Here is an 11763-nt window from a genome sequence, read left to right on the forward strand (position 1 = left end):
CGCGCTCCCCGGCGGATCTGCGTGCGGCGGCCGGGCGGAAGGGCTGGCGAGCGGGCGCTGCAGCACAGCCCCCCGGGGAGGTCGAGCTCGCTCCGGCACCTTCTCAGCCCGAACCTCCCGGAGAGGCCGGAGGGCGTGCGGAGCGTCCCCCCCGCCGCCCCGCACACGCTCCCCGCCCCGGAGCCCAGAGCCGCCGCAACCGGAGGCTGCATCTGCCCGGGCTGCCATGGGGGAGGCGGCCGGCTCGCTGCCTGTGGTTTATAAATGAGTGCCGGGGGGGAAATTAGGTGCCATGCAAAGAGAAATCTGGGTGGCGATTATGGTGTTAATGTCTGCAGCAAAAGCCGCTGTCGGCGAGCGCGGAGCAGAAGGAGCGATGAGGGCGGATGGTTCTGAAGTGCAGTGAGTACTAAGGAGATGGTGTACGCGTGGCAGTGTTTATATGAGAGATCAAAACAGAGCCAAGCCCATCCAGGGGAAAAATGGCGACTACCGGGATGGGGAAAACTGAGACACCGGGTTAGTTATTATTTTTCATAAATGTATGCACTGCAAATAAGCTAGACACATCGGAAAAGCTGACGATTCATTCTGAAAAAGCGGTGCGTCTATTACCTGTTATTCTGGGATTTTCTGGCCATGGTGCCTGCCTTTGTTTTCTTTCTGGAATAGTCACTATCGAAGGGTAACACTGATGCATAGCCATGTTCTGCTTCTAGGGACAAAGTCAGCATTAGTGGCAATATATTTTTTCCATGCAATTTTTTCCTCCTTTGCAGGAACGCTAGGGTAAAGAACAGAATTTTTTTCCGGTTGATTTGTTTGGATTTTATTCTGGCATCTCTTAAAGAAGCGAGACAAAAAAACGTAACTCGGTAAACCAAAGGGGGGAAAAAAAAACCAACACCGAAGTGTCGAAATTAGGAAGATTATTGGAGTGCACATTAAAAACGAGGCGGATCATGCAAACCCTTGTCACGCTGCGCTGGGGGAGGGGAGCTGCCATACAATCACCGACTGCCACACACGGAGCGGCGAGAGGGATCCTGAGCGCTGCCACACGCACCGTCCCCATCCAGGGCGGCACAAACAACCCCCTTCTGGTTTGCTTGGGGGCTTAGATATTAAAAAAAGCCAAGATCCGAGCAGCGATGCTCCCCCAGCGCGGTGCCGCTGGCGCAGCCCGGGTCCCCCCCGGGCAGGTGCGGGCTCGGGGCCGCTGCCCCGGCCCGGCCGCCGCACAACAAAGGCCGAGAGCGGCTGGGAGCGCCTGCGGGTGCCTGACCGACTGCCCGCCTGCGCCCTGTACCTCGGTCTCTTCGCTCCAAGTACTCGGCCGCTTCCAGGAGGATTAACAGGGAGTTCAATTCCATGGCTGCCCGTCCCGAGCCCCCCGCGCCGAGTTCACGCGCGGGGACTCCCGAGCCCCCGGTTTTAAGGCACCTACATTTGACACAACAGCGGACGGGCAGCCCGCGCAGCCAATGGCGAGCGGTGAACGGGTGCGGGGCGGGACTTAGGGGGGCGTTCGGACCAATCGGCGGCCAGAGGCCCCCCCCGCCGGGGCAGGGGATGTTGACAGATCCCCGCCGCCCGCGCCCATTGGCTGCCCGTGTAGTAACAATTTAGAAGCCGAAGCTTAGCAACAGCACGTGGTGGCCCGGCCCCCTCACCCGCTCATTGGCCACGTCCTTGCATGTTAAGAAGGCAGCGGCCGCCCATTGGTGCGCGGAGCGTCATGCAAATGAGGGTGGGGAAGGGGGCCAATGGGGCGGGAGGCGCGTGCCGCGCGGCGGGAGGCGGGGAGCGAGGAGCGGGCAGCCAATGGGCGGGAGGGGGCGTGGCGTTGCCGTGAGGAAGAGGTAGGCGGAGGGCGGGGCCGACGGAGGCCCCGCCCCCTCGCACGCGCCGGGCGGGCACGGGGGAAGCGTGAGGGAAATCGGGAAAAAGGGACAGTGTGGCGGCGGAGCGTCCCGTGCGGCAAAGTATGGCAGGAAATGAACGGGCACCAAAAAGACGATACAAACGGGACCCCGGAGGGGCTCTAAAAATGTGCCTGGCACGTGCATCCGTGACCCCTTGCGGTGCTCAGGCGACAGAGGAAGACGGCAGCGCTGTAAAAACACGCACAGGGATGTAAGAGAATTACTGAACTCTACACAATGGCCTAACCTGCTGAAAAAGAGAAACAGTGGAAAGCTCTCAAAAATGCAGCCAGAGTTCCTGCCAGCCTGCCAGCCCTTGCCAGCACATTCAGCTGCCTTTCGTCATCTGGCTACACAGAAGCCGTGTACCAGAATAGCCTGGCTCCCGGCACACAGGCTGAGCAGGAAGAGCTCAGCACCTTTCCTGTCCACACCATCCTATTTGTGCTGCTAACTCTGCATCCTTATCTCAGATAGCTGCTGCACAGCTGTTGCCTAAAACTGGTTGGTTTTAACACGAGCAAGTGTAGTTTTAAAATAGGCATATTTTAGGCTGTGCTGTGATCACACATTGGTACATCTTCAGGCCAAAAGTGCTGAAGCTTGTAATCGGTCCTCCTGCAGGATTGCTCTTGGTCCCATTGGTTTTCATTGAAGTGTTTAGGTAAGAGCTATCCAGCATATAGGATGGATGCAGAGTGTTGTCCTGTGTGTTTATTCCTTGGCAAAAGATGTCAGCCAGAGTTTCCTTTTAAGAGTTTAATAGCGATTCAGATTAAAATAAGGATTGTGGTTTACTGTTTTTACAGCACTGTGGTAAAGCCACATATACATTACACCTGATCTTGTATTAGTCTGTATCTTGTTGCCCCAGATGCACAAGTGTAATGTGGCTCTTGAACATTGCTGAAACACAGATAACATTTTACTGCTATTTGGCCCAGGCACCACGGATAAGAGAAAATACAAGGCAGTGAAGAAAGCAGCATTGTGATTGTAGTTTAAGAGCATTTTGTATGTTTGGGAAAAGTCTGACTGTGAATTACAAAGTAGAAGGAAATTTGGTGCATAGATTGCAAAGGTGAAAAAATTGCTGTAACATTTTCCACTTGCTGCTTGAACTGTTGAAATCCTGCTGCATGTGGGTGAGACAGTACAGTTTTTACTGTAAACTCATTGAACCTTATGGCAGTTTTGCTGTTAACTGGAAGTAGGTTTAGACACTATTTGACATTGCCTTCTGTTACAAAACAGCATGAAACCATATATGCCCAGGTCTGCTTTGTCCACACAGGAAGGAAAGTTCCCTTTGCCTGACCACATACATAGGGCACTTAGTGAGGAAGATGCAGAGATGCACAGACAAGGCATCATTGTTCTCTACTGCATCCACAGCAGTATCTCAGATCTTCAGAACACCTGTATTTATATAATAGTATACAGGTCTAAGTGATCTTAAACTGTTTTGTACACATGCTGTAGAATAGCTCATACATCCAGAAAGGCAGATGAATGTGCTAGGTATGTAAATGCTTCTGTGAAAGCCCAGGATTCAGGTATGGATTTATTGAGGTTCCGAATGCTGAAAGCTCTGACTCACCATACTGTAAGCACACAATTTTACCTGGAGAAAAACCTCTGGAAACACAGGGGTATAACAAACACTGCACAAGACAGTGCCTCAGGAGGGTACACAACCTGAGCTGAGCACCCTACCCTCACCAGAAAAACCTTGGAGCTTGGACTGATCCAACTGCTGAGCTGAAGCTGCCCTCAGCCACCCTTGCACTCCCCAGTACCTAAACTCAGCATCTCTAACCACTTCCAAGGTAAAAAACATTGCTCTCTCTGCTTTCAAATGTGGACAGAAGTATTTGGAAGACAGTTGTTTTAAGGAGATTGAGCACAATTTCACACTGATATTGGCATTTTCCAGGGCCTTGTGCCTCCACACTTCACTGCATGGAAGGTCTTCTTTGGTAGGTGAGGAACCACTGAAGCCAGCTGGACTATGGAGAAAGTGGTGTGCAAAATAGGGGCCAGTGCCATCACAAGAGGAACCTGATCTCTGATCGACATGGCTCTCAGCCTCAGGAGTCATAAACTGTGTTAGTCTGCTGGAGCTGTAATCGTGTATGTAACCCCATGCACCCATAAAGCCCCTGCGGATGAAATCCAGGATAAATCCACACACATTTGAGAAGGACAGGGCTGGCTCATACCTCACAACCAGTGGCACACATTCACCCTTAGTTGCATTGAAGAAGGAACACAGCAACAATGTGTTAGTGCTGAGAGGTTTAATCATGATTATTATGAGGGGTGAACAAAACTGAGTCCTTCTCAGGAGGCACAATAAAAGCTTTTAAAATACCTAGAAGGAATCATTCTGGATCTGGTTTTATTTGTGTTGGGGAACCAGGACTAGTTTTGGTGGTGTCAGCACGGGTGCAGAGGTGTAAAATGGGTGTGAAAGAAGATCAACCAAATTACTTTAGGAACTGAAGGACAGGCTCTAAGATAGACGTGCTCGAAGGCTTTGCAGATTTGTGTCTCTAAATAGCTTTCTTCCATTTCTACGAGCAAGCAGCAGGAACAGCTGAGTGCTAAAGAAACAGCTGGCCTTCAGTGATAAGGGGTAGCTGTCACTTCATCGTGAAGTCTGAAAAACTTTATATTTAGAAGCAGAGGGGAGAGCCATCAGCAGCCACACCCTGAAACCTGAACTGTTTTGCAGTTTCTTTGCCGCCTGCACTTGGTGATTGGAATGGTAATATTTACAATTTTAAATGTTACAGTGTCTTTCTTTTCCAAAATCTGTCCTCTAGCATGACTTGGCATGTAAGATCAGTGACATCAGAGCTGTTGACTGCCCTGAGCTGTGGTGAGGACAGAGATCTGAAGCTGATGATCAATAATTCAAGAAACTTCATTTGCTATTTCCCACATATGGCCTTAAAGAAATAATTAGTCCTAGCCTGCTTTTCAGATTTGGGTCATTGAATCTGCTGCATGTTTCTTTCTTCTCTCTTTCAAAATTCCATACTACATCATATCCTTGTGTCCAGGGATATAAGCCCTTCACTGTGCCCTGGACTCCATCCCTCTGTTTTCTTGGGTGTTGAAAGGTTTAAGTAATTAGCAAAGACTAACTCATCTGCCCACATATGAGGGGATCTACACTCAGGGCTGGCACTGACAAGTTTCATCTCCCTGACTCAGTATCTCAAATTCCATTTAATTCTTCGTCTTACCTGTGATTCAGAGCATGAACTCTGTTTCCTAGATACAGAAACCAAAACACCTGAAAGTTGAAGGTGGAACTTCTGGAGGAAGTTTCAAAAATAACAATTTTGTCGGTGCCCAAGCCCAGTTTGAGACACTTTGATTCTATTTACTCTGCCAAGTAAAGCAGTTCCCCACCCCAATCTCAAATGGCAGGTGTCACTGCATCTGCTTGGCCCTGTATCTAGACTGCTACTGGTGCACATGTGGCTTTTAGTCATCATTTTATTTTATGTGTGGTTTGCTTTTAGTTTGGGGTGGTTTCTCAAAGTTCAAAGTACCCAAAGATGGGTGGCAGCACATGAGAGAGCTGTTTTCAGACCTTAAGCTGAGGTTACATGAAGGTGTGTGGGGTGTCTGGGTTAATGAGTTGCTGCTGCAGTGTTGAAGGACTGTGTCCTGTGGAGGAGTCATGTCTGTGCAATCTCACCCCATGAGCATTCTGGGTTGGTCCTCTACCTGTCATACTCCTTGAGCTGCACCCAGGCGTTGGCTTGGCAAAGAGCTTGGTCCAAGGATCACAACAACAAATAGTATGGATACTGTGGACCTGAGTGGCTTCCATGCATTTGGTGGGCTCTCTATGTGAAGCTCACTAGCCCAGCTTGCTGCCTGGCCTTGACCAGTTGTTTGCTGCAGTGTTTGAATCACCAGCTTTTCCAAAGCAGTTGAATTTTTCCTGATTTTGCTTGGGATTTAGCATGGGCTTATGTAATGCTATGGTACACACATGCTTGAAAGCCAAATCTAAAAAGAAAAAGTACTTCAAACTGAATGCCAGTCCCTTGTAACGTTCTTTTCCTGCTAATTGCTGTTATTATGAAAGACAACATTTGTATCTTAGTGTCCTTGAGAGTTTGGCTGCAGGGAGCTCGCATGCCCCTCTCTGCCAGCACTCCCCAGCCAGCGAGACATGCAGTGCCCTGACGCCAGGCCCTGCAGCCATTCCTGTGAGCAGGCATGAAATTATTCTTAACTGATTGAAGTGAAGCATAGATTGAAAAGCTTGAGAGACACTGCTTTATTCCATCGTCCTGCTCTGCCTAAACCATGCCTGGCAATTTTAAATAGCGTCATCCCAAAAATTCCCTCTGACACTGCCACACTGAAAGTGCTGTACAGATGGCAGTGGTATCACTGCTTTCATTTTAAAAGACAAAAAATAAATGAGATGGGGCAAAACAACTGGCCAGTACCACTCAGCAAAGGCAGGGCAAGGGTCAGGAGGATGGCTGGGCATCCCAGTGCCCAGTCTGGCTTGAATGGCATTATGATATACTGCAGTATAAGGATTTGTTATGTTATTTCAGATCTGAATCTCAGAGATGTCATGGCCTTATTTCATTCCCTTGGTGTAGGAAAAAAGGCTTTGTATTGCATTAATCTTCCACAAGGGGCCTTGTGTACACTTGTATTGCATTAAGCTTCCAAAAAATATATAGATAAGTGCAGTACAAAGAGGCTTTGAAGAAATCATGGCTCAGACCCACTTTGTTAAAGTGCTTTTGGGGGGCATGGGCATCTGCCTGAGGTCACTGCTTGAACGAGCTGGCAAATTAAACATTTCTCCTTTAGCTGATAAAATCAGGCCTTCTTATTGTGTGACTGTGACACAAACACATCATATAGAAGTAAAAGAATATTCTACATCACTGTGATCATCTTCTAAGCTGCCTTGATGCTTAGCACCCTGCTGCAGTCCAGGACAGACAGAGAAACAGAGCAGGGTTATGCATTTGTGCTACTAAACAGAGCTGAAAACGCCTGCCTTTAGCAAACAGAGTGTTCACTAAAGGAGGGAGGAAACTGTGAGCTTTATGAACAAAATCAGGCAGTGGTAACACAGTCTCAATTACAAAAAACAGCATTTTCTTACCCAAGGTACCTACGTCCTGTGTATCTGTCAGTCGTGTCTTCTGAGTTTATAGGAAGAAGCCCAAATGAATTTGTATTGGTTTTTGGTGTGAAAATCCATCAAGATATGGAAGAATGAGTTCATGCATCCTATGGAGACCAACAAAGTAGTTAGCAGCCATTAATCTACAGTATATTCATTACAGAGGAGGAACCAAGAAAGAAAACGTTGTATTTACAAATTTAAGCATGGAGATTTCTCACCTGGGTGCTTGGACATGCAAAATCTACTGAGTTTTAATCTGGGTGAATCAGCTAATGAAATGAGAAGGAAATTAGAGCTGCGATTTCTTTCCATAAACCCACTCTCCAGGAACCAAGCGCATGCATACCTATATGGGAGAGCAGGTTTTTTCAGAGGACAGATATCTGTAACATATTAATAGGGCTGCAGCAATTATGTATGCAAATTGTTGAGTTCTGTTCCCAGTAGGGAAAAAAATAATACCTAATGTGGTTGATGCAAATCTGCTGCCAGCCATAGGATTCTATCATTTGTATCAGCTGTGATGGAACCAAGTGAATCTGTGATGGAAAGATTGCAGGTACATCCCATATTGTACAGTAATGATAATACACTGCATTTCTGTAGTTTGTCCAACTCATGCGTTTTAAACTGCTTAGTCAAGATTTTCCAGTTCAGGCATTTAATAGATATTAATAATTAGGCAAATAAAGTGCTGTTCAGCTGAATGAGGGAGGAATCAGTATTGATCCCGGGCCTCATGCTGCTGGTATAGTTAGGTCAGTATTATCATGCTGGAGATAAGAGAGCTTGTCCATCAATACACATATTTGAGAGAACATCAAAACAGCCCAGGTGGTAAATAACCTGGACACTTGCCTGCAGGACCTAAAATCAGAGATCAGCACAAAGACTTGGCAGGTGAATACTCAGCAGATGCTGTCTTATCTCTCTATTTGCTTTGGAAGATTGGGGCTGACCCAAAACATGTTGAAATCAATTTATATTTTCTCCTTTATTTCAATTGGCTATGCACTAGCCTCTAGTCAGTTGTGGACCTAATCAAATGATTTTTCTCATTGCCAGCTAATTACTCCTATGGAGAAATGAAACTGAATGCTAGATGAGTACTCTGTAGGAACTGTATCTATACTGTATATAGTTTAGAATAAAAAATTATGGGCTTGATTTCACACTTTCTTACAATCTCTTATTCCACCTAAAACAAGGAAAATTTCCCACTCTTTTATTGGTATGAGTATGGAATTTGAGTGAAGAGTCAAGTGAAATGACTGTAACAAGCTCCCTTCCTTATGCAACAAGAAACAGCTACTGCAAGCAGGAAATCATCGGCTTTGAGAATCCTAGAGAGGAAGAAGCAGTGCATTTAAATTGCAACGAGGAGGTTGGATATCAACAAAATATTCTGTTGGTGAGGACCGTGAACATGGGGCTGGGACACCTGGAGAGCCTTTGGCACCTCCAGCTTGGCTCCAGCCCCAGGCAGGGGATGGAGCACCCAGAGACTTCCTGGGCCATTGTTGCCAGTGCCTGGTTGGAGTTCTGCCACAATTTGTGGAAAAATGCAAGGACAAGGACAAATTCAGTGCCATTGCTTTGTGCTGATGGGCCATTTGTTCTTTTTGACACATGGCAAAGCAGGAAACATGAAAATGTGAAATCTGCAATTAATTAGATAATGGGAAATCAATCATGCTGAAAAGTATCTAAATGTTGTCAGACTCCAGCTATAGCTTTGTGGATAGGACTGATCTAGTGATCATTTTCTTTAGGGATCACAAGTCAAAGTCTGCATAGGTCTGCCCAACTGATCCTATGTGCAGCTTCCCTGTAAAAATTCCCAGCTAAAGCTTCAAGCTGAGTGTTGGGTTTGAGGCATTGCATGAGGCACTGAATTTCAGGAAAGGGAAGATCTTTGCTCAACAATCCCAAAAAACTTCTTTGACATCATGGAGGGGAAAATAAATTACCTCCACAAAAGGCACATCTTGCATGGAAACAATCTTGCATACAAAAAAAAGGCCACCTAAACTGCAGTGTGTGTTTGTGGACCAGAATCTGAGATGCTGTATCATGCAGTGGTTATGACCCAGCCTTATAGGACCCATAGAGCACTGTGTCTGCAAAATGTGACATATGCAAAATGCAAACATTCATATGAGTCAGCAGTGCCCTGGCATCCAGAAGGACCAACCATGTCCTGTGGGGCATCAGGCCCAGCATTGCCAGTGGGGACAGGAAGGGGATTCTCCTGCTCTGCTCTAGGGCAGCCTCACCTTGAGTCCTGGGGGCAGTTTTGGGTGCCATAATATAAGAAGGATATAAAGCTACTATAGAGCATCCAAAGGAAGGCAACAAAGGTGGTGAGGGACCTCAAGGGGAAACCATATGAGGAGAGGCTGAGGGGTCTGTTCAGCCTGGAGGAGGCTGAAGGGAGACATCATTGAAGTAACAAATTCTTTATGAGGGGAAGAGGAGGGGCAGACACTGATCTCTTTTCTGTGGTGACGGTGACAGGCCCTGAGGGAATGGCCTGAAGTTGTGTCAGGGGAAGTTTAGGTGGGATATTAGGGAAAGGTTCTTTATCCAGAGGGTGGTGGGGCACTGGAACAGGCTCCCCAGGGCAGTGGTCACAGCACCAGGCCTAACAGAGTTCAACAAGCATTTGGACAACTCTCCCAGGCCCATGGTGTGATTTTTGGAGTGTCCTGTGCAGACCTAGGAGTTGGATTTTGATGATCTTTGTGGGCCCCTCCCCACTCAGGATATTCTATGATTCTGTGATCTAGCCTCAGGCAGATATTTACCCTTCAAGTGTCATGTAGAGTGCCATGTTCTTTTTGTTGATTTTAGCATTGAGAGAAAATTTTGTTAACAAGGCACTAGTGAGATGGAAGAAAATGGGGGGTAGGATGGAGAATTTAACTTGGTTTATTTGTTTTCCTTCCAGCTTTCCACAGGTCTATTTTTTTACCTTGTACTTGGCTCGGTGTCTCTGATCCCTTCTGTCCTGTTTTTGTTCACCTTCCTTTGTTGCCGATGGCTTCACGCTGTTTCCATTCCTCTCCTTTCGTGTGACACAGATTCTCTGCCTGAGCCCCGTCCAAGGTGTTGGACTCCCTGCAGTTACAGCACAGAGTCTCAACACCAGGGACATGACTTCCTGCTTCTCTGACAGTGTCTGCATTGTGTAACTGAATGTGTGTTTTATCAAACCACAGAAAAGAAGTTTCAGGGTATTACTTAATGGATTCTTGTTTTTCTACCTTCTCAGGACACTGGCAGTTCTTCACCTCTTCTTCATTGTTGCTAGTCTCTTGGTATCTACAGGAGACTACCCTAGATAATCTACACACAGCGAGAAAGCTTTGCTTAGTGTGAAGACCTTACATTCAACACAGAGAAAACAGATAAAGGTATGAGAAAGTTGTTATGAATAAACCTTCCCTATGCAAAGGGAAGTAGAAACAGAAAAATTATTGGATTTCATTACTAGAGAAATGAGATACCTGTACTAACTTGGATATCTCACATCCAGTTCAGGGCTTTCACCACAAAACAGTCCTTCTGTTCACTGGGACCAGGGTAACACAGGGATGGACAGATTTTTACTTTTTTCTCCCTTTCAGATGTGCTAAAGAGGGTGGAAGGTAGGACCTGTACCAGACAACTGACACAGCAGTACTGGGACAGGGCACTTCACCACTCACTCCTTCATGTGGGGGAGTCTAACTTACGCCAAGTCACTCTGTCACCTCTCTTGTTTTTGAATAAAATACTGAGGGCTGTTTAAAAGTGCTAAGTATATTGGCAGTTATCCCAGGGGGTGAGAAGATCACTAGTAGTATATTCTTCTATTTAAAAAGATAGGTGTTATATTCAGAGGTCCTCTGATGAGACTTAAAGCTTTAATATCTAATAACCATCTATCTGTAGTTTGCAGACATCCCTGATCTACAGCTACAAGGTATTTGAATTAGCATCCTAACTTCTGTAAACTTAGAAAGTCCCTGAAGAGAGGTAACCTCTGATTGCTGATCAATAGTACTGCTTAGTTCTGAAACACTGATACAAACCACTCTATAGCTGTGCATGAGCAAAGGCTGACACAACCACACAAAAGGTATCTATAAGTCTTTTTCAACATCAGGAAGAAAATCCTTATCTTTGGTCTTATTCTCCTGTTTGCATTCTTGTCTTTGCCTCCCAAATTCAAATACATGTTTTACACTAGACAGGCAGTATCTCAGTATGATGGCTTAAGGAAAAAGAGGTCAGTGGTATTACCTCAGTGTGACCTCTGTTTTCATTTTCTGTAACTTTGACATCTAATCAAACACACATTAAACTATCCAAAATGCACACATCTGGGCTCTCTGTAGAGTATGTTTGTTTTATTTTTTAAAGCTTTGCTTACCTGTGGAGTCTACTGTTTATTGTATGATGCTTTTTGCCACTTAGGCACTATGCCTATTAATTTACTAATCAGATTTGTAAATTAATTCTCTCCTGGGGTTTCTCTTTGTGTGTTCAGAAAGAATAAAAAGTGTTAATGACACACTTCAAAACACACACTGGTTACATTAGTCATCCTCTCAGCATAATAGTTTTATGGAGAACACTTTCAGTTTAAAAAAACCCCTACATTTCCTT

At 46.1% G+C, this 11763-nt stretch overlaps 1 protein-coding gene and 1 long non-coding RNA gene across 10 annotated transcripts in view; one reads left to right on the forward strand and one right to left on the reverse strand.

Moving 5' to 3' along the window:
• Window positions 1-1616, reverse strand: part of MXD4 (MAX dimerization protein 4) — a 38504-nt gene extending 36888 nt beyond the window's left edge. For 3 of the 8 annotated variants that reach the window (XM_086888985.1, XM_086888986.1, XM_086888983.1), the window contains exons 1-2: window positions 1310-1457; window positions 616-784 (exon numbers count right to left, since the gene is read on the reverse strand). In XM_086888985.1, coding sequence (XP_086745111.1) covers window positions 616-784; window positions 1310-1373 — 233 coding nt within the window. In that variant the 5' untranslated portion in view covers window positions 1374-1457. Of the gene's footprint in view, window positions 1-615; window positions 785-1309 lie in introns of all 8 variants that reach the window. The other 5 variants (XM_086888981.1, XM_086888980.1, XM_086888982.1 and 2 more) reach the window with 5 other exon arrangements.
• Window positions 1617-1830: 214 nt separating this feature from the next.
• The window catches only part of LOC147652915 (uncharacterized), a 29585-nt gene continuing 19652 nt past the window's right edge, over window positions 1831-11763 (forward strand). For both annotated transcript variants that reach the window (XR_015286817.1, XR_015286816.1), the window contains exons 1-2: window positions 1831-4695; window positions 10385-10526. This is a non-coding gene — a long non-coding RNA (uncharacterized LOC147652915). The remainder of the gene's footprint in view (window positions 4696-10384; window positions 10527-11763) is intronic.

The sequence above is a fragment of the Cyanistes caeruleus genome, chromosome 5, assembly GCF_971803275.1.
Source record: "Cyanistes caeruleus chromosome 5, bCyaCae1.hap1.1, whole genome shotgun sequence".
NCBI lineage: Eukaryota > Metazoa > Chordata > Aves > Passeriformes > Paridae > Cyanistes > Cyanistes caeruleus.